The following is a 22,128-nucleotide window of genomic DNA, read 5'->3' on the forward strand; positions in this document are numbered from 1 at the left end:
TTCCCAGTTTGAGAGGCCCTCTCAGGATGTACAAATATCACCATTCAATTCACATTAAAACATGCAGTATGAACAGCCTTTCAAAGTTTGCATTTGCAAGCTTGTGACGTAAAAAATAATATTTTAGTAGAATCTCTGAAACCTCTGCAGACAAAATTAAAAATTAAACTTAATGTCCATCAGCCTCAAATATATCACATATTCACACTAAACCACCAAAGCATAACAGCCACATTCAATAATGTATTTTAATTTCTGAAATATAACATCTGAAGTCAGGATATGTAGACCTGTTAAATCTTATTATACATATATATCAACGGGGGAGCAGTCGCAAACATAAAGCCACAAACCAGCTGCTTTTTTATACTCTTGAATCATATCACAGTGCTTTAAATGTTCATAATACTGGCATTCTGTTTTTGCTCCTCTCACATTCTTTGTAATACAGCATGTAAAGTTACAGCAAGGAATTAAAGCAAACATCTCGTAGTCTCAAACAAAAACGTGGAAGACACAATCCCTCAGAGACGTGACAACAGGAGAATGAATACGGCGGGAAGAACTGTAACGATTGCCGCGTAGGTTTGGCTTCTCCGTGAGGACGTACGTAGGTGGGGGTTTGGACGGATAAGAGAAAGCCACTTCACACCCACACCCACTTCAACCACTCCACACTGATGAAGTGTGTGGTCCAAGCTAGAAGATGATGGAAGGAGGGGTTGTTACACTACTTGAGAATGGTCGGATTTACCAAAACAGGAAACAATACCTTGCTATGTCTTTGGTCTCAAAGCAACTCATCCTCCATGACATCCTCCACACTTTCAGAGATTGAGGCAGCTTCTGAAGAACAAAGAAAAAAAGACTCCAGTTAATGAGTATTAAGCAACATCCTTCAGAAATCCACTCTGTCTGTACTGAACCCACCTGATAAACTGATGCAGGAGAGACTTAGCTCTGATGATGCTCCTATGACGTCATCCTACAAGAGAAGAAATGACGGTGTCTAAAAGCATTGGAGTGACGCAATGTTTTCACAGCCATTAGTTAGTGTCACCCGCATCTGATATGATTTATTGTTGTTTACTGAACAGGACTGATGACAACAGGATTTTTCTTTACAGTAGAGACAACATTTGTGTGTTTGAGACCTTCAATCTTCTCCCTTTAAAAGATCCAGTTATTTGTTTGTGAAATGTGTTAAAAACCCCAAACAATTTGCCTTAATTCGCCTCACCAGCATTCTCTGCAGACATCCAAGATTGTCTCCCTCGCTCCTCCCATTCAACACATCCTGGCAGCTGACAGCGTAACCAAGCCTTATGAGCTCTTCACCCACACCCATAGTCTGTGATGGGCAGATTACATGTAATATATGATGTGGTGCCAGAAAAACAAAAAGGGGAGGGACAATGTGAACAAATCCAACATATATGAATCAAAGTATAAGAAATAGTGAGCTGACCTTGTTGCTGTTATTGTCATAGAGCTTAACACTTGGCCAGGAGCAGATTTCAGAGTGAGAGTAACTGCATAACTTGGCCTGCAGGGGTCTCCACAGAGCACAATGTGTCAACTTCTCAAACTCATCCAGGGCCTCCTCGCTCCACTCCTCTCCTGAGGAACAGGAGTAGAGCGGTTACGACACACACAAACACACAACAGCTGCTGTGCCTATCCCTCTTTTGTTCATTATTTACAATTTTGCAACTTTTGTGGAATTGGGACTAATAAAAGCTATGCCAACATGGACTTTACCTTTTGGTCTCACTCCTGCTAAGTTGCACTCAATGGCCTGGAATGGTAAACTAAGGAAGTCACTCCTGAAATATAAATTCCGTCAAAAATAAAAGCTGTTAAAACTTGGGATTTTAATTGGTCTCGTATGAAACACTGCCAAATGTGTCCTGCGAGAGGGAAGCCAAAGTAAGTAAGTAAGTAATAGACTTTAGGACTATGGCTTTTTGGAACTAGTTACACCTCACCTTATACGGCACAGGCTATCTCTCGGCAGCTCAGCATTGTCGCCATAGTCGACGTAGTAGAGGTCAACAAGTCCAGAGCCCAGGATTCCCAGCACCCTGGCCCGATTCCATGAGTCATGGTCTCGGTACGGAGCAGCTACTATATCTCCAACCACAATGGTCCCCACCCTATGCTCCTGAACAACAGAGATTCCCTTTTACATTGTTGTAGAATAAGAAAGTGTGAGACGCGGTACAAGGAATAGTGTGGGCTATCATCTTACACTAGGGTTGCCACTGCTGTAGAAAGAGTGCATCTCTTCTGTTAGCTTGTCCAGCTGGAGGGAACGAACCCCGAGGATCTGGATCCAGAAGTGGTTTGGGTTCTCCGACGCAGACACGTACACCTCGAGATGTTCGTCAGGCTGGAAGCTCAGGTCTGGGCTTGGAACTGAACACCACACGGAGAAAATATAAGACTAAAATATAAAAGAGGACAAACTATGGAGTGAAAGATATTATTAAATATTTCTTAGAAACACAGATAGAAATTAGCAGGTCTTACTTTCAAACTTGGACACTTCAGAGAGTGAGTCTGGGGAGAAAATCTCTCCCTCCTCCTCCTCCTCCCCCCCGCTATTCTTGGTGATTTTCTGCTCGTGTACTTGGTCAAAGGCATTTGCTGGTCTTCCCATGGGTCCGTTGGCATGGACGAGCACCTTACTCTCAGAATATGGGCTGTTATTGTTCAAGATCATCCGTGTCTCTGCCTCTGTGCCGTCTGGTCTCTGATTCTCTAGATTCTGGTCCCGTCTCTTCTGGCGTAGGGCAGAGGATTGGGAGATTTTTCTTCTCACCGTCACGTCCTCCCTGACTTTCTCAAGAATCAGCTCCTGCAAACAGTCCAGCAAAACAGAAAATACAGTCATTCTCCATACAATGTCTTGATTCATCTAATCAGAAGACACCCTCCAGACTTAAAGGCACAGCCGTGGCAGAAGACGCCCTCTGGTGGAAGCATCAGGTAAGGTTGGTTAGATATTCATTCAGAAGCCAAGGCATTACCAGCAAACTCTTTTTCACTCCTTACAGCCTTACTTTTGCCTGTCTGACTTCCAGCCGTGTCCCTGTGATTGTCACGCTGCCCTTTGCCTCTGGAGTCGGTGTCCTCTCTTTGGAACAGGACAATTTAGCCCCAGTGGTCCTGATGATCAACTTCAGCGACTCTCCCCCACGGCCTGCAACACAACCACACACACAGACACTAGTATGGTCACTATTCTCAGATATTGTCTGTGCAAAAATGCTGAGTGAATAATCATTACATTACATTACATTACGATCATTTAGCAGACGCTTTTATCCAAAGCGACTTACAATAAGTGTGTTCAACAAAGGTAGATAAAAGAACTTCAGGTCACCCCTTCTGATACCTATTATACGTCCGAAGGCAGATTGAGGAACCTCTACGGCCTCCGTCACTGGCTCACAGTCTGAGGCGAGGTTCTCCAGGACACAGTGGGCCAGCAAGATCTGCTCCTGAGAGCCCTGCAGAAGGAAACACACAGTAGGCTTGCAGCCAGGTTCACCTGAGCTGGACAACACCCTGATGTGGGCCCCGGACTGCTGGGTCACCTGGAAACAGAGAGATCAGAAGGAACAGACAACTACTATCTTAATAAATTAGAATGTTGTAGTCTTCCCCATGATTGTGTCGCTGACTGAACCAGACTGAGAGACAAGAGAAAGGCTCAGGAAACCTCAGCAGTTAATTTGAGTTAATGAGCTGATTAGAGTGAGACTCACTGTATCTAAAAACGTGGCTTGATGTCTGGATATATTCCTATAAACCTCGACAGGAAGCGTCATCTTGGACGCAGCGTCAGGCACGGGACCTTTTGATGGAACAGAAACACGATGTCATCTACTGCTAAAACAACCTGGGAATACATTTCAACCAAACAGATTACATTACAGACATTAAGATACAAACACTCACAATTGTCGGTGCTTCTCATATGACGGTAGACGATATAGCCGATTGTGGCTCCAACTGAGAGCCCGGCAGCCAGGGCCACTACCTTCCCTGAGCTCAGGCTGCTCTTGTGACTCTCCTTTAATGCGTCCATGACACGCTGTGTACCCAGTGGGAGGCTCCACCTAAGCCAAAACAAGGATTATTTAGCACAAATCATACAGGACATTTTCACTATCGCAGCTGTTTAGTCCTATTTAATCAAATTGTGAACGGATCAACTCCTGTGCATTACACTGACTGGGCAGGTTCACAATCATGCAGACAAAAAAATGAAAGCATGCAAGCAATTCACAAGACCAGGGGTTCTCAAGCAGTTACAGCTCCCTGATGTGCAGATTGGGCTATGAAGTTCCTTCCAAATGAAAAGATTCTTGATGAAATCGCAAGATTCAATGCAATTTCGCAGCACTGCAAGAAATCCTGTTTACATTTTGAGGTTGACAAAAGATTAGTAGTATCTTTCAATATAATGCTGTCCAATAGAATACAACCACTTACTACAAACTCTAGGATGTTAAGCAGGGCTGTTGAATTGCATTGCAGTGGATTGTACTCGTGTACCTGATCGAGTGCAGGAGCTTCCTATGATGCAGCCTTTCAGCACCTCAGACCATCGCTTGCTATCATGTGGATCATCAGCCCGCCCCAAAACAATGTGCCCAAGCCATCAAATATGCACCACAACTGCCTCAATAATTAAACATTTAGTGTACATGTACATATGCACACAGCACAAAAGGACCAAGCCAAACTGCAGTGGTGGGACTGTAGCGTGTAATATACAATAAGTTGCTGTAAATGCTATATTGTATTTAGTTGGGAAACCTCCAGCCATTTATATTAAAAGAGCAAATATAATCGAATATAGGCCTGCACGATAAGCATCAAAATTACAAAAACAAATGAAATATGACCAAATCCACAAGGATGATGTCAGCTTTTTTGTTTTGAAATATCGTGCAGGCCTAATACAAAAGAACAAAGCATTTCTACACAATTGTATCAAAGTCTTCTTGCATATTACTGCTAAAAACTATGAATCGCACCATGACACTAATGCACTGGAGGTCAACCAACAAATAAGTGTGTTTGGACCACACAGCAGACTGACACAACACCGCCATGCAGAGACGTGTCTCACTGTGAGAAGAGGGCTCTGGGGCTGTAGTTAAGAAACACATGGGACTTGGACACGCCCACGTCCATCTCAGAAGAATCGTGACAATAAGACACAAATCTTCTCGAATGTTGGCTCTATTCTTTTTTTTTTTTTGTATCCAAGTTCAATACTACTAACAAACAGACAGACAGGGGAAGAAAATTCCAGTTTTTCACAACATGCTTATTCAGAAGGAGCACTATAGAGTGCTATAGATATTAGTAACCATGGTCACAGGAATATTAGGCTGCTTGGAGATGCTTTTGCCTTCTTTTCTTTCTCTTGTCCATGTTCAGTTTGGTGACCAAAATGATCCCAAACAAAAAGGGAGAAGTTTTATCAATTTCATTCTTGATTTTAAGATTGAAGACACATAAAAGAAAAGAGTCTGTTTAAAATCCAATTATTTATCACTTCTAAGGGGAATCTATAAATAAGACCAGGCCAAGAATAGTGAATAAAACTGTAACATAACATTATGAGAGTGATAAATAGACCGCAGCAAACGTGCACCAGGTGCCATGTTGACCAATGACGTCGTCAACTTGAAACTCAGCTGACAAGGACATAGTTTAGGCTCATAACGAAATATGAAAACAATCACAAATACACGTTCTCCTCACTGCTATTTATAGCTAGTGTTAGCAATATCCGGTTGATGACAAGCAACAAAATGTCAAATATTTGGAGATGCGAACCAGCTTTAACATTATTTCCAAGTACTACCAAGGTAATTAGATGTATTGATGATCTAACTTATTTTACTGCACCGAAAAGTAAAGAATGAATGATTCAAACATGTATGACATCTACGTACCTACAGACCTTGGCTCTCTATCAGGTCGACCGGCAAGCTCGCGCACACACGCCTAGTAAACCGGAAGAGATCACATTGCAACATCCGAAAGATGTCAGAGTCAAAGAGCAACATTGATAAACAACGTATTATTTTTAGATCATTTTCTAAAAACAAAAATTCCACCAATGTCCCGTGAGAAAGCAATAAACATTTTTCAATAAAGTTAAAGTTTCTTGCTATTATCATTATCAAATTATTATTTACTAACGTGTGCATACATTTTATGCAGTAATATGCAAATTCATACTTACGATGTCAATATCCATTTGATACTTGCTGTAATTAAACAATTTGTGAAACATTCACATCAACAATCTTCTAAATAAAAACATTTATTGATGTGACATAATCAATACACATTTATTCCGTTTTTAAATAATTTTACATAGACCTTTCAAAAATACAAAATATACATTTATGTAATTTCAGAACAACTACATCATAGTTACATCACCCTCCCACCCTACTAACCAACCAACCAGTCAAAATCTACTGACACAGGCTTTAGCTCCAAGCATTACAAATGAAAACATTGTGAAAAAAGTGATTACATTCTGTCCTCCATGCTCGAACGACTCAATCTGTGCTGTGAACAAATAAAACCATAACATACCGAAACTGATAGTGATAGAGCATTCACTGCCTCATGCAGCATAGTCCAAAATCCAAAGTGTTTGTGGCAATATACAGTAAAGTTCAATTTAAAATGGGTAAACTTGATCAAATCTAATGATAAATGTATTCCTGCTTTTTATGATGTTTGTCTTCTGGAGTTTCAGTTGAGGTATTAACCTGCCGACGAATTAGTTTATCAAAAAGCGACAAATGCGTAAATACTGCCTGAAAACCATCATAACTGTAACCTCATTCGCTTACGCTCTAATTCCAATGAAACCGCATTCCAACAATGGAACATGGAGTGACATGAGCGTACAAGCACACAGGTTGTTGTTGTTGGGATTCAGCTGCACTGTAAAGACCCCAATGTACTTCAAAAGTAGTAGGGCACTGTCAGGGCACGACGACATAGTGTCATAGTGTCATGCCCCTGGTCTCATGGCTGAGATCGGCACACAGGTCCTTCACTGGTGATGCAACAATTCATGCAATATTTGGACCAATTACAGCCAGGGTGAGGTATCAGACATAGAAAAGACCAAAGACCACAGATCACATGCTGTGTACAGGGATGTTTCCACCTGTTCTTCTTTTCTGCTTGTTTTTGGAATAATATTAATTCATTCATTTATACTAATTTCCAGAGGCCGTTGGTGGACAAGAATGCCTGTCAATGTTCTGCATTTAAGTAAAGAGACATTAAAGCATAAAGCATTTACTTCCACCTAGCAAATTAACCCCTTTTTTATTGGCGTATTAAAACAACAACCATCTAAAGCTGTGTATCCAGTGTATGAAGAAGGCGAACTGGGCATTTGATGAGTGTGATTGACTCATCAAGCCTGGATATGGGACACAGTGTAAGAAAGGTAGAAAGATGCACAACTAGTGAGGACATCTTTTGTGAAGATCATCGGGAATCTTAATCGGGAATTTGTTGGAACAGATGATCCAATATGAGGCTTTTTGGATGAAATCTGTTTATCTAAACAGTATCCTGAGCTTGTTTCCATCTCTGATCCCACAGTGTGAAGCAGAGGTGTTGAGATGTCTGAGAAGGAAGGCAACTGAATGACATGAAGCACCTTTCAGAAGACAGTTTGTTCAGTAAAATGTTTGTTTGGCTGGGGTTTCCCGAGATCATGGCACAGCCCAGTTACATGGATTCTCACCAATAGTATAGAGTGTGACTAACCCTCTTTATTGCTTACAGCAGGTCTGACCTCGGCATTGCTCAGGATTTGGTGATATGGCTGGAAACAAAGAACATTAGTTATGAGTAGAGTAACCTTATGGTGGTCATTTTCTTGCAGACTAAATGCATTTTAAAAATTTGTTTCCATTTTACTTACTCAAGAAACAAGGGAATCCCAATTCAAATTTTAAATTATTTCCCTGTCTGCGGTTTTGCATCATTAAAGCGTTTTTATCCACCACAGGATTACCACAGGAGTGTGTGTGTACTGTGCATGTACTGCAAATTATGCTCAGGATGTGGCTCCTAATGCGGTGACTTTGGGCTGTTGCAGACAAAAATAATGATTGTGAGAAAAGGAATGAAAACCCTCAGACTTTTCCAAAACATTCGGGATATTTCTTGATCTTTTAAAGGCTTGAAAAACATTTACAACTGTCAATCATGAGGTGACATCCATCCACAAGTTGTAAGCCTCACCCCGTCTGATCTTCTTGGCTCTGCTCGCACACGTCGTGAGGTTTTTTGAGGCAGCCGATGCTTAAAAAGTGAAGCTATTGAATGAACGGTGATGATCGTCCACACTACAGAGAGGAAGGACAGGCTGACATAAGAGTAACGGCCCACTGCTAAGATCTACTCACACTGCAGACGGTATCCCGATAAGTAGGAACGCATATTGATGAAGAAGAAACCCTGATGTGTGTGTGTGTGTGTGTGTGTGTGTGTGTGTGTGTGTGTGTGAGTGTGTGAGTGTGTGAGTGTGTGACAGTCACCTCACATTCACACGCGGTGACCCTCTAGGATCCCTCTTGGCGTCTTTAAGGGCCTTAAAGGGGCGCAAAATATATGATGCCATGAAGCCATCTTACACACGCCGCTCCATCAGCGATGGCGTTCCACCCTGTACTGTCACCTCAGTAGGTTAACATGCTTTCAGTATGTGATACATTGACAGAATCTGATATTCTCCGAGTAAACACGACGCTTTGCTTTATCACAGTATGAGACGAGTCCTGCCACTGAGGAAATGCATGCGGAGGTGGTTTACTTCAACTAAAATGTCTCCATGCCTGACTTGATATACAGTAGCTTCATACCTTTGATATATGGAATAGAAAATACTTTGATTTGTGCCAATTTCAATTCCGTTCATGTGAAATTCCAGTGAAAGTGAAGTACCTATTTTAATGCCTTCAGGTAAAGCCTTCGATTCTGTTGAGGAATGACTAAGTAGAGGATGAACATGCTCATCTGTTTGTCTCAGAAAGAGGGCAAAAAGGTGATGTCTAGGGAGAAAAACCATAAAACATTCCTCAGTCCCTTAAAAGTCATTAAACCGTACATTTCTGTCTCCTTTCTGTTATTGTAGAAAAGAAAAGACTTGGTTGGTGTCTGTTCCACTCAATGGTCACATACAGTTGCAGTGCCTGGGCTGAAGAAGGTTTAGCCCCCCTGACAACAAGGCAGGGGTAATGAATGCTCACAAGAGGGTACGACCTCAGAGGGGGCAACATCAGAAGGGAGAGTTCATTCCCAGCTTGGTTTCAAACTGCAGCTTCTGCCTCTTCTGGTAGCGAACTCGCACCCTAGGATGGAGACAAACCAACAGCAGAGGATCAAGACACGGGGCAATGTGAAGCCATCTTTTCTAGGGTTTACAACACATCCGTCCTGCTGCGTTCCATACCGTATCTCGTGTAGTTTTACTAGCTCGTTGATAAAGACCACAGCGAGGGGGGATAGAGAGACCAGGAGCCAGACTTGGAGGGGTATGTCGCTCAGGGTAAAGGTCACGGTGCTGTTCCGGTTGTGCCACAGCTGATAGTCCACTGTGGCCTGAACAACCTGACTGAGCAAACTGCAGAACAGAACCAAAATGATGCTTAACAATGTGGAGAGAAGATTTTCTACACACATTTACAGAGGAAGTTAATCAAAATGTAATATTTTGAGAGTGAAGGGAGAATTGCTAACGTACACCACAGGTACAGTGAGACACCACCAGGAGTTGCTGAAGGGACTCTTTCTCCAAAGAGGCTGGGAGCGGTGGACGTAGCTGAGCGAGATAGCCACTGAGTCAAAAGGACAAACAAACAGAAGTGAGGAACACAGCACTTTAAAAGGAAACACAAGTGAGTTTGAACACTATTTGAAATTGAATATGAAGTGATTTCCCACCTGTGTGAAGGACAAGGAACCCAGCCATCACCTTCTGAGTGAGCAGCAGACCGTTTGATAACTCACTGAACCAATGAGGGGCGTTCTCAGAAGAGCTGCGTACACACAAACAAGCTGAATTGACAAAATCGCTCCATTAATGTTAGATATTTAAACATTGTATTGGCAGGGAGGGATGCTGCTACCTGGAGGTGAGGATACGGACACCTGTGACCGTGACGTTGTCAGTCAGGGAGACGTTGCTGGTTCTGAGACAGATGTCTTGCAGGGTGAAACCAAAGCTCACAAGGTAGGCACACACTGTCAGGCCAAACTTCATCAGGAAACAGCCCAAAAAGTAGTTCTGAGTCTGATGAAAGAGGAAGCAATAAATAAAGATCTTTAGACCACATCAACATCCAGGCATTTATTGTAACATTTCTTTTTGAAAGCAGCCAAACTTGCTTACGGCTTTAACAGCAATCGCATATTTAACACTTACAAAGCAGCAGTAGATCTGTTTTCTGGACTGGTGTGTGTTCCTACCTTTCGAGGAATGGCATCTAAGTTTTTTCCTGTGGCAACTGTCATGACTGAACTGTCTGATGGTTTTCCCAAAAGCGACACACTGTCAAGACAAAACAGATGGATAATAAGCACGAGATGTTCATTTATTGTTTATTTCTTGTGGTGTAGATTGTTTCCTTCAGAGTTTGTGTTGTATGCGTGTGTGTGTGTGTGTGTGTATGTGTGTGTGTGTGTGTGTGTGTGTGTGTGCGTGTGTGTGTGTGTGTGTACCTTATCAGCGGACAGCTAATGCAGGACAACCAGAGGATGTCAGTGGTGTTCATGGGAGGAGGGAGCTGAGCTACACAAGCTAAGAACTGCAGAGAAACACCACACATACACTCATTCATTTACGCAACCAAGGCATAATTCATGTTAATTGTTACACCGATGTGTGCCGTCGGTTCTCACCTGTATGATGACCAGGCTGAGCTGGCACTGCAGAAGGAAAAGGAAGCACTTGCGGATGCCATAGGTTGTGTGTCGTGCCTAGAATAGATTCATTAAACATCATGAATAAAGATCACGGGTCTCTTAACTTCCTCTGTGTGTGCGCGTGTGTGTGTGTGTGTGTGTCTCACCTGCTCTATGAGTTTGACCATACTGACACTCTCCCCTTGATGGAAGGTGACAGAGCAGCCGAGACTGTTGAGCTGTCCAGAAAGCCTCATAGGTGACAAACCCTCACCTTCTCCATTAAATCCTCCGCCTGTGGCGTAGCCAAACGTCTCCCACGAACACCGAGACGGGTAGAGAGGGTCAAGAGAAATGCTGCGAAGGGAGGAGGAGTAAGCCTTACAGTCAGATCAATTGTAAACTGACAGATACCATGCTTTATAAATGTCATGGATTTTCATCTGTCACATCTGGAACAACAGAGGAACAGAGGCTAGAATATACAATGTGTGTTTACCTGAGGTTACTCTGTAGAAATAGGCGACTGTTGCGGAAATTGGCAGCGCTTCCCAGGCAGCATGTAACCTCCCTGTTCTCCTGCATTATCTTCATCATTTCACACATTGCTGTGGAGCAACGAAAAAGAAAGAGTCAGCAAAAGTAAAGTGGACTTGCAAGCAAACAAGCAGCAAAATGAAGCAAAAGACTACATCTCTGAGTACAGCTGTCATCAAAGTTTAGACGCAGCATACCGATAACTGAGTAATGACTCACTGTCAGGGGTGCAATCGGTGAAGAGAGGCACCAGAAGAGGCACATTGTCAATGTTCTTCAAGTGAGGACGGACCTGGTGGATGCCACGAGGTAGCTTGGCCTATGAAAACAGGGAGACAGCAAATCTCAGGTGAATGCACTCAGGTCACATGATGCTGGCCGTTTCCACATCCAGGCAGCTGCTTTAAATACCTGGACACGTGTTCTGTGATAATAAATACATTTTTACCCTGTTGCAGTCCTCCAAGAAACTGGGGACATCACTGTCTGTGGGCTGGAAACTGGCTAGGTCAGAGTGAATTTCTTCTTCGAGCAGTAATGGACCCTCAGCCTCATCACGAGAATCTGGAATTCCACACAAAGAATCTGTGACACACTGCAAAATACACCGGATTGTTTTTGTCTATGTGACTTTGTCTTTGTCATCTTGCTTGCTCAAGTCTTGTGTAATCAGTGTAACAGTGCACAAGCTTTGATTATGATAAATGCAAATGCGACATTGGGACTTACATAGAACAGTGTTTCTACCTTGGTTCAAGTCATAGTGCAGGGAGCCCTGACTGGGACTGGCAGGAGCTCCATCACAGGGACTATCTCCATTTGGAGTCAGAGAGATGTGACAGTTCCAGCCTGTCTCCAAACCCATCTTCTCAGCAAAAACCTGCACAGAGAAGAGATGTGAGAACAGAAGACAGTACCCAAGGCATAAAGCTTCCATTCCATTCCAAAATAATGACACTATGTTGTTTTAGTACGTGCTCATGCCTATTCACCTTGCTGCGGAGCTCGTCCTCCATGGAAAAGTAGACAAAACGGATGCAGGCAGTGACGAGAGCATCAATGAGGCGAACCGTGTCCAGTCTTGCCTGGAACTGCGATGAGACCATGCCCATGAAGATCTGCCCGCTCAGGGCCTGGACACAGTCCTCACGCTCAACACCCTCACCTATTCCTTCTGCAGAGGAAACAAAAGCGTGTTCTTGTTTTTGCTGTTCATATTTAATGTTATTCCTTTTCTCGTGCCAAGCTCTCATTGACATTGAAGTTTGTGTTGGTACCGTCGGAGCTCCAGCTGTTCCTGCGGGAGTTGTGTTTGATGGGAGTGGTGGCGGGGAGCTCCACCCCGGAGAAGAGGCTGGGACCAGAGGACAGCTCCACACATTTGCCATTCAATTGGTCGGAGAGAGATACTTGCATGGGCTTATAAGCAAAGGCTGAGCAGTAACCTGACAAACAGGCACGCTGGTAAAAGTCCAGGACCTTTTTTCTGTAAAAAGAAAAAAAGAAAGAAGAATAAAAATACAGGGAGAGAGGAAATTAACATTAAATTAACTGTTATGATGACATCTAAAAGTCAATCAATACCTGTCTGAGCCTGAGAGGGGGTAGATATCAGTTCCATCCCAGAAGTCAGTGCAGGCCTCCAGGATAAGGTCGGCCGAGCCATGAGACAGCATCTGTACATTATCTGTGACAAGGAGTTCAGAAGTTGTCACAGATGGGAGTGGGAAAAAACACAAAAACACAAAGGAGAGGAAGACAAGTGTGTGTGTCTGTGCGTGTGCGTGTTCGTGTGTGTGTGCGCGTGTGCGGACTCACTGGAGGAAGAGTCTCGTACAAACAGGGAGATTAGGTGAGAGATGGGATGCTGGCGTTTAATGAAGTGCAGGCGGCGAGGAACAAACTCCTTCGGCTTCTCCCCGGAGGGAAGCTGGTACAGAGCCAAGTGGTTCTCCCGTTTAAACAGCTCCCTCGCACCCGGAGTAAACCCTGACACACACACATGAACACAAACAAGAAGAAGATGGGACTCGTGAGGCGATGGGTCAATACTGAAACTTCTCTTTATATAAATTAAACAGATCTGCTGCTGCATGACTCCTCCTCACCTATGAGCCTGGACAGCTCACAGAGCCCCCAGGGGACATAAACAGGCAGCACGGTGCCATGGCTCTCCTGTAGCGCCAGGTTGGACAAGTGGTCAGAAAAGCGATAGAGCTGCTGGGTGATGCTTGCGTTGCAGAGATTCAGCATGATGTTGAGGCCCAGCGGCTTGAGGGAGGGGAGGTGACACTGCCACGACAGGTCATCAAACTGGATGCTCGCTGGGTTTTGCTGGTCCTGCGACAGGCTGAGCATCTCCAGGTGATAATCGCACACAAAGTCATCCGCCTCTGCGTCGATGCAGCCCACAAAGTCCTGAAGATGAAGAGGACATGTCAATGACAAAACCATTTTCTGAGGGAGGAGGATAAGAACACTAAATAACCAAAAAGACAAAGTGAAGGGACACAAGTAATAGTTTCTACCTGGATCTGTTCCTCCTCGCCTCCCTCAGTGTCGTGGCTGAAGCTTACGTTGGATCCAGAGTGGTGTTTAGTGCGAGTGTGTACATGCTGGCCGTGGTGCCGTGGCCGGAGTGTGTCGCTTGAGCGAGCAGTGTCATGTGATGTCTCGCTGGGCTCAGGTCCCTCTCCCAGCTGAATGGAGGTCTCTGTTGGAAGACAGAGCAGCGCCTCTCCCTCCTGAACCTGCAGTTACATTAACACTTTTCATTACTATGTTATATTCACTGACATCAGCCATTCACCAAGATAGTATTCAGTTCAAACACACACACACCTCATCCCTGTCATCTTCAGTCTCTACTCTGCAGTAAGAGTTGACAGACAGGTCGTCTCTCAGATCATCCTGGCTGTCTTGGGGAGGTTCAACCCGTCCACTGAAGAACAGCACCGTCTCTGGACTGGGGTTGGGCCAAGACAGGACACCCTGCTTGTCCACACAGCACAACACCTACACACACACGTCATGTCAAATACTTTCTCTAACACTTAAAGAGTCTCTCATATGAAACAGAAATAATACTCACAGTGACAGATCCCAGAGTGTGTAAAAGGCTTGAAGTATAGCAGAGTGTGTGAGTCTCTCCCTTCAGGACGCCCACTAGGTGCCGCCATACACAACGGAGCATCTCCTGCATGCATGTAAATACACACAAACACACACAACCACACAGAAACACACACACATACACACATAGTCATTTCATATACATAATTGTAGGCACAAACTATTGCATTAACTTTGAGCAATAGGCTGCTGTCATTTCAATTTATCCAGCCTTTTCTGTCTAGTGTTGGATTTTCTACAGCCCAGAGGTCAGAACAAGCACTTCCAACCCAGAGGACCAGTGGGCTCTGTTTACGTTCTGGTCCTGGTAAAGAAATGGGCTGAAGAAAGTGTGTAGAATAGGAGAAAAGGCAGTCATTGTCACACAGTTACATTGATCAGGGAAAGACAACTTCAGATTTGCAGTGAGGAGCATGTAGAGATTTTCCTTCAAGAGGAAAAACTGGAATTACTGCATAGACTTGTAGAGGGATAATTGCCAGTCATGCAGTGCAGGCAAGCAGAGCAGGGGTGAAAAGTCAAGCACAGGTTCAAGTCAAAGGCTGTCATTTCAGGGGCAGTGCAACACCGAGTGTGTATCCTTTGGAGACTAGGTAAGTTAAGTTGGTCATTGATTTCCCTGAAATGAGACAAAGCCATTGACCTTCTCCGGTTCACGTCTTTCCTATTCTCTACCATGTGGCATGTACTGGATTCATCTGAAGCAATGCAAAAGCCAGGGAGGAAACATTTTCGGGGAGGCAAATCACCAGTAATCTATGTAATACTGATACTTGATTACTACGGAGCTGCAAACAGTGCATGACACAGGCTCATGGGATGGGTTGGATAAGGAACCATGAGAGGGTGAGGTGACAATGTGATGATGACTGGAGGAAACTTACATCCAGGTGTTTAGTCAAGACATATTAACTGATCCAGAAATTAAGATTGGCCAAGGGTGCAAGGTGGATCAAATGCAGAAAGTAAAGCAGCCCAATCATTAAAACATATGAAAATAAGAATAAGAGAGAGGTGAATCTGAAGATGTCAAGATTTCCTGAGTAAAGAAATAAAAAGATGAAATGGAGAAGCAGTTTGGGGTTTAGGACTCGAGCAAGAGCGAGCTGTGTACAAGGTTATCAAAAAGGGAGTTGCAGAGGCGCGGGCAGCGAGCGAGCGAGCGAGCGAGCGAAAACAGGCAGGGGTTGTTGGAGTTTGGATCCAAACAGGTGTGGGAAAAAAGAGGAGCAGGGCAGTGAGAGGGTATACCTTGGAGGAAACCACTTCGGTGTAGCTGCTTAGAGTATCCTCAGAGAACTTAGCAAGCTGGAGCAAGAGAAGAGTCTAGTTAAAACCTTCCTCTTTGTGTGTGTGTGTGTGTGTGTGTGTGTGTGTGTGTGTGTGTGTGTGTGTGTCTAAGGGCTAGACTGACCAAGGTTTTTGAAGGGAAGGTGCCAAATAGGTAGGTTTGATTTCTCACCATGGCACAAAAAACTAACTATAAGCTCACTGTTTAATCTTATGACTATGATTTAAAAAAATGTGACATACAGATGGAATTAATAGGATGAGAAATACACATGAAAGTGTGTCTAAATGCAATCAAAATGTTTACGTGTTTGAACAAATAATAATAATAATTTACAATGACATCATTTAGGTGACTTCCTTAATCTGAATATAGTAAAAGCTTTCATCTAAACACGCTGAGCAAAATGTCTATAAAAAGTGAATGGGAAGTGTTTGAATGAAGTACAGATATGATTTGAGACCACTAGATGGCAGTCAAACCCTTAATTTAATTTATTACAAGCTTTAACTTGTCGCAGAGTGTTCAATAATGAAATGTTTATGCACACTAATTTCATTTGCTTATATGTCTTATATATGTCACCTATTATTTCTAAGAGTGTGTGTGTGTGTGTGTAGAACATGAGGCCTCTGTAAGTAAATGAAGCTACCCACAGAATGGAGACAAAATATAACATACAATGTATACAATATGTCTACACAACATGCAATATATGTGTGAATATACAAATATATGTGTGTTTGACTCACCAGGCCTGTTGGTGACGCACGGCTCAACTCAGCAAGGACACGAGCCTCCCCAAATGCATTCACCAGTACCCACATGACTGGGAAGAGCAGTGGCAGGATGGGCAGAACGCCCTGCAACTAACAACATGACAACAATAGTATTAACACATACACACACACGAACACACACAGAATTTTAAAGCCATTACAAGTTTTCACACACACTTGTAGGTTTGAACATGAGTACCTGAAGTTGGAGAAAATTGTAGGGAGCAGGGGTGAGGCTCGGTGCGTCACAGAAATATCGGGTTGTGTTCACGAGCAGGAAGGCCACCTAAGAACAGGAATCATGAACAGTCAAAATAGAAAAAAGTTATTAAAATGATTAGTTAACAATAGCAAGTGTAATATAATTAAAAGAAGATACAAAATACATGAAAGAGCAGTAGCTACCAAAATTATGCATACTATAGATCCTCTTTATTTAGACCACAGGAAATGACTCACCAGCACAATAGGACAGATGCACTTGGTGATGATTGACTGAACCGTATACCTCTCATTATCTAGAGCTGTGATTGGCCGAGACAGGGCAAGTTCCAAACTGTTCCTGTTGACACAAAACATGGGGAGATTATTTTCTTTTTGGACTTCAGATGAGGATTTATTATGCACCTTCCGCTTTTCTGTATAAGACAATTTAGATATGCGTATACTTCATTTACTTTAGTCCAGAATATTCACAGTAAACAGATGTAAACAAACGGGCCAACCACCTGACTGGGTCCAGTACTGGAGTCCGTACCACTCTGAAGAGGCGATGCTGCTGGGGGCTCTGGGGTCCTCTGTTCTCATAGGCCCGTGGAGAAGGAGGAGGTGAGAAGGGGGGGAATAAATCTCCTGGTTCCAACACTATGTGCTCATCATCCTGTGCAGGAAAGACGGGTTCAGTTAAGATGGAAATCCAAAATGTATCATGATATCTAGACGAAAACTCACCTTTATGCCTCTTAGAGAGGCAAATGCCTCCTGCCCAGGTCTGAGAGCGATGATGTCTCCTTCCACAAGCAGACTAATGGGTAGATTAATCAGCTGGGAGTCTCGGTAAGTCCAATGAAGAGACCAGGACGGAGACGAGGGTGTGTATAGGTCAGGGTAAAGGGATTGAGACCAGTACACTGCTTCACCTACACACCCTGACAAATAATCTGGAAGAAAAGGATAAGAGAGTGACAGTAAAGTGGGGATCTGAAGAGGGAGTACAGGTACAATACAACAGTTAAACAAGGGTCAAGGGTGCTTTGTCGTCACTTTGTTTCCTTTTTCACCCATTTAGGTGTGTCGTGTGCCTGCCTCACCATTTAGCTGCCCGATGATGTCCTTGAGACGCCGCATCATCTCACTCCTCTTCATCCTCTCCTGTCGTCCGACCAGCAGCAGGTTCAGAAGGAATAGGAGAAGGAGGGCAGCAGCATTCACCAGCTCGATACCAGAACTACAGCCAAGCACAAGGAAATGGATATAGGTGAGGGAACATGGAGAACGCTTCTCTGGGTGGTGAAACCAGTCTTTCCTGGTTGACCACCGAAAAATAACTAAACTAATAACATTATTCGATCTTCAATATATGTGTAGGAATACTATAAACACCGACCTTCCTTTTGGCTGGCTGCCATAGCAACATAGTAGACCGAGCACTACCAGTAGAGTAAATGCAGCACCGGGCCAATGTAGACAGGAGTGACGATTGCCGTGGTAAAGGAAACTCTTCACCCACTGCTCCTGTTTTAATAGGACAACAGAGATCAAGGAGATGTGGAGCGTGGAGCGTGGAGCTGTGTGTGTGTGTGTGTGTGTGTGTGTGTGTGTGTGTGTGTGTGTGTGTGTGTGTGTGTGTGTGTGTGTGTGTGTGTGTGTGTGTGTGTGTGTGTGTGTGTGTGTGTGAGGGAGTGTTTACTTCAGGTGTAACAGTTCCTGTTAAACGTCCACACAGATCAATATGAAAGCCACAATTCTGCCTGTGTACCTGTGCAGAGGTTCTCCTGCATGTGCTCCTCTGGTGCTGCTCCAGCAGGCTGCTCAGCTGGTCCCTGAGTTTCCCCAGGGCCTGGACAGTCGACAGTCCCAGTGTCACTGTATTCTCCTCCTGCATCAACACATTTCCCATCACATCCATGGACAACATGAATCATCAAGCCAGCATAGTTCATACATTCCATTTTACAAAGAGGCGGTAAACATGATTAGAATTAAGAAAAATCAAAGAAAGCTATATTTAATATTAATGGGAAAGGAACCTTTTCCCACAACCCATGTGAGTGTGTGTCTGAAAGGGGCCTGCGTACACAAACAGGAAGGCATACACACAAATATGCAAACACACATTCACTGGGATCAGCTTTAAAGCTCCATCCCACACAAGCGGGCTATAAATATCTCCCCATTTCCCCAGAGTTACAAAGCCTTCAGCAAAATCCTCCACGCAGACAGCGTCATGCCAAAACACAGAGAACATACGGCACAGTAAAGATGAATATGGCCTCCACATGACAAAGATGGAGATTAACCTAAACACAGGAAAAAAAAAAAAAAAATGAGACGAAAATAAAAATACAGTCCTCTACTTTATGAGGCAAATCCCTTTTCTCAGATTAAGGACAGAAATGATGATGTAGGGACTTTGCAGATGACAGACACAGCAGGTACACGTATGGTTTCCTGGAAGTTGAACATTAACTGTATTGTTATGCAACTTAAATAAAGAAAAAGTGAAGGTCTACTCTACCTCAATGATTCCTAAGGAGATCCACGCCTCCCTGAGAGCGAGGACCGACTACACGCTCCTGACTGTACAGCTATGAGTTAATGATCGTATAACAGAAAGCAGCACATGGGTGGGAGCGGTAAAGAGCTGAGAGGGAGACCGGAAAGTTCTTCTTTTAAAATTGTTGAGCAATAGGTCAGTTGCAGACACATATGCATTCCTACATGTGTTGGCCTCGCAGTGCCCCAGCAGTGTGACAAGTCTCTCCTACACAATCTATGTTTAAGTAAAGAAAGCTGAATTGAATGATGGATAATGTGAAATGACAAAAATAGAACAAGGGGCAATATTTGAAGAAGAGCGTGTATGATGTGTGTGTGTGGAAGGATGGGATACTCAGCTAACCCTAACCCAAGGGCAACATTTCTTCACAGTCCAGAGAAAGTTTAACTGACAGGCTGAGTTATGTTACGCTATGTTTATAATCATTTACAAACACACAGAAGACAGACATCGCTCCCTTTATCTGAAAGTTAAGATTTGTGCCAAATACCACGCTGAGATTACCAAAACAAAGGTGACACACACACACACACACACACACACACACACACACACACACACACACACACACACACACACACACACACACACACACACACACACACACACACACACACACACACACACACACACACACACTCCTCTAAACAGCAGAGGACAGCAGGACTGACTCCCATGAGCTCTAACTGCTTCACAAACACCTCTCCACCTCAGGGGACATGAAAGCAGCACAGGTAGATGTTTAAGTGCATTAAGCATCCAAACTCACCTGCTTCTTATCCTGGGGCTCCATGACAACGAGCAGCACTCCACATGCTCTGCTCCTCGACAAGCAAACGACAACTCCAAGGGCTCAGTTAATGTTCAACTCCACATCCAAATCCGGACTCTCTACACTCGCGGCTCCAGAGTGGCTTCTGTGAGGCTGCGGCCGACAGGAGCTGCGGGGTCAAGCAGCTCCACAGTGGATGAAGGAAGATGTAGAATGCAGGCGGGTGCAGCCTCAGTCCCCCACCTGGCAACACCTCCCTCTCCACCTCCCCTGCCAGTGTGACAGGTGGCACACCTATGGCTGCAGGGACCAGCGAGAGGCAGAAACTGGGATATGTGGCTTTTTATGCAGAAGATTAATCACTGCTCAACATTGTCTTCGCCACGTTCAAGTAGAAACCTGTGGGTAAACAAAACAGCTCTGATTTTATGGTCATGCTACATAAGTCAGGTTTCACACGGGTATTTGTTATTGTACTGTTCCGTACTAAACATCATCTTAACTTGTTTGATTTCATGCCATACAACTTCTTTGTACGGCATGTTTCAGCATGATAGCTCTATTGACGAGCGAACTGAAACCACGGATCTAATGACGCCAACACTTCTGCCCACAAAGGCAGCGTCCGCTGGCAGAGAAAACCCCACCGGACTCCAGAGTCAGCAATATCTCTTAGCAAAGAGTTTAAAGAGTTCAGCCAAAACAAAAAAAAAGACAAAAAGCTATCTAGAACGAGACGGTGCACTGAGGACAAATTAAGATCATTTATAAACTCCGGAAGATCCCACTGCCATCCCACTGCCACCCAAGAGTAATGGTAAAACACATGTAAACAAACACAACTACACATCGTCTGCCCAAGAAAATGCGGAAGATCTGAGAGAACAACTCAACTCGGACTCAGGATTGGAGGATTATTTACAGATGAGCTATGATTGATGATTTATTGCCTACTGGTCTGGTTAGGGTTGATCAGGTTGGTATTCATAACATTATGGTATGTGTTGGGTAGTGTATCACTCATTGACATAAAGCTTAATAATCAGTTCAAAACTTCAGATCTAGTGAAAAAAATCAGCAAATTTAGTTTTTGAGGGAATCTGAGCTAGTCATTATGTTAAGACTAGCAGTACTGAGATAGATTATACAAACGATTATAAGATTATACAACCATTATTCTTGAAGTTTTCTTCGTAGTGATTTGTCAAACGCATCATAGAATATGGTTTAAATATTTCACCAAACATAAACGGCCAGGTTTAGCTCCAGAACAACCAATGAGCATGGACTTTCAACATGAAACAAGTCAAGCATTTGCAATGGTTAACGACGAATCGACTGTCGTTGTCGACATTACTGGGCTATTTTGGAAGTCTGAAAAATCATTTGAGAAGCACCTCTCAGGTTAAAATAAATACGGTGCCATAACGTTAATGAAATCCCGAGCTTATCATTCGCGGTGTTCAGGGAGAGGAGATATGATGAGAAATAATAAAACAAATATGACACAATAGCCCAGATTTGACAGTTTGTCATTCTACCGAGTGTCTCGCGCAGGTCCCATTCCCTTGGCGTCAAAGGTAGATAGATGCTAACTGACGCCGACGCTGTTAAAGTAACAACAGCGCGGTCCATTAAAAAACATTAGTTGACTGCAAACTCACCATTTTCGTCCGGTTCTTTCAAATATCCATTCTATTTCACCTTATCCTCTCCGTTACAAACGCAACGCTCTGTAGGACAACAGCAGCCATATTGGGGAGAGTTCCGGAAAGAAGGGATAGTCGATTGTAATTGGACGGCGCCAGATTATGCTATGCTCTGATTGGCTATTTAGAAACGGGGCGGTCTTACGTGCTAA

The 22,128-nt window shown here is 43.7% G+C and overlaps 2 protein-coding genes across 5 annotated transcripts; both read right to left on the reverse strand.

Annotated features, from left to right (window-relative positions):
* Positions 1–234: 234 nt before the first annotated feature.
* Positions 235–6,034, reverse strand: tdrkh (tudor and KH domain containing). Of its 2 annotated transcripts, none has more exons than XM_076152345.1 (14): positions 5,982–6,034; positions 3,967–4,127; positions 3,774–3,862; positions 3,401–3,602; positions 3,066–3,205; positions 2,533–2,860; positions 2,252–2,418; positions 1,989–2,164; positions 1,762–1,826; positions 1,469–1,620; positions 1,241–1,351; positions 931–985; positions 773–846; positions 235–699 (listed from the first exon to the last, which is right to left on the reverse strand). In XM_076152345.1, the coding sequence occupies exons 2-13, from the start codon at positions 4,094–4,096 to the stop codon at positions 791–793; spliced, it is 1,671 nt and encodes a 556-aa protein (XP_076008460.1). In that variant the 5' UTR covers positions 4,097–4,127; positions 5,982–6,034; the 3' UTR covers positions 235–699; positions 773–790. The 2 variants fall into 2 exon arrangements, with proteins under 2 accessions (XP_076008460.1, XP_076008461.1); XM_076152346.1 differs by having other exon boundaries at positions 5,990–6,030.
* A 399-nt stretch (positions 6,035–6,433) lies between these two features.
* On the reverse strand, positions 6,434–22,030 carry tmem94 (transmembrane protein 94). 3 transcript variants are annotated; one of them, XM_076151852.1, is made up of 32 exons: positions 21,932–22,030; positions 20,265–20,666; positions 18,695–18,814; positions 18,323–18,450; positions 18,027–18,163; positions 17,668–17,876; positions 17,445–17,596; positions 17,176–17,278; positions 16,916–17,002; positions 16,690–16,806; positions 15,898–15,954; positions 14,606–14,710; positions 14,356–14,529; positions 14,043–14,264; positions 13,623–13,932; positions 13,333–13,503; positions 13,099–13,201; positions 12,792–13,000; positions 12,507–12,688; positions 12,262–12,394; positions 11,963–12,078; positions 11,734–11,833; positions 11,477–11,585; positions 11,145–11,334; positions 10,975–11,052; positions 10,795–10,880; positions 10,543–10,624; positions 10,203–10,366; positions 10,018–10,112; positions 9,818–9,911; positions 9,527–9,697; positions 6,434–9,425 (listed from the first exon to the last, which is right to left on the reverse strand). In XM_076151852.1, exons 2-32 carry the CDS (start codon positions 20,286–20,288, stop codon positions 9,353–9,355), a joined length of 4,101 nt encoding a protein of 1,366 aa, XP_076007967.1. In that variant the 5' UTR covers positions 20,289–20,666; positions 21,932–22,030; the 3' UTR covers positions 6,434–9,352. The 3 variants fall into 3 exon arrangements, with proteins under 3 accessions (XP_076007967.1, XP_076007966.1, XP_076007968.1); XM_076151851.1 differs by having other exon boundaries at positions 12,244–12,394; XM_076151853.1 differs by lacking the exon at positions 15,898–15,954 and having other exon boundaries at positions 12,244–12,394.
* Positions 22,031–22,128: the final 98 nt, after the last annotated feature.

Source organism: Genypterus blacodes, unplaced genomic scaffold (genome assembly GCF_046128005.1).
Source record: "Genypterus blacodes isolate CSIRO-AG114 ecotype Tasmania unplaced genomic scaffold, CSIRO-AGI_Gbla_v1 ptg000055l_1, whole genome shotgun sequence".
In the NCBI taxonomy this organism is placed as follows: domain Eukaryota; kingdom Metazoa; phylum Chordata; class Actinopteri; order Ophidiiformes; family Ophidiidae; genus Genypterus; species Genypterus blacodes.

Coding starts and splice junctions, on each gene's coding strand:
- tdrkh (XM_076152345.1), bottom strand. CDS start 4,096: ATGGACGCATTAAAGGAGAGTCACAAGAGCAGCCTGAGCTCAGGGAAG. Junction 3,863..3,966: donor TATGAGAAGCACCGACAATT/GTGAGTGTTTGT, acceptor TTCCATCAAAAG/GTCCCGTGCCTGACGCTGCG. Junction 2,861..3,065: donor TGGAAGTCAGACAGGCAAAA/GTAAGGCTGTAA, acceptor GACTGTTTGCAG/GAGCTGATTCTTGAGAAAGT.
- tmem94 (XM_076151851.1), bottom strand. CDS start 20,288: ATGGAGCCCCAGGATAAGAAGCAG. Junction 17,279..17,444: donor CCAGTACTGGACCCAGTCAG/GTGGTTGGCCCG, acceptor TTGTGTCAACAG/GAACAGTTTGGAACTTGCCC. Junction 14,711..15,897: donor CCGAAGTGGTTTCCTCCAAG/GTATACCCTCTC, acceptor ACATGCATGCAG/GAGATGCTCCGTTGTGTATG.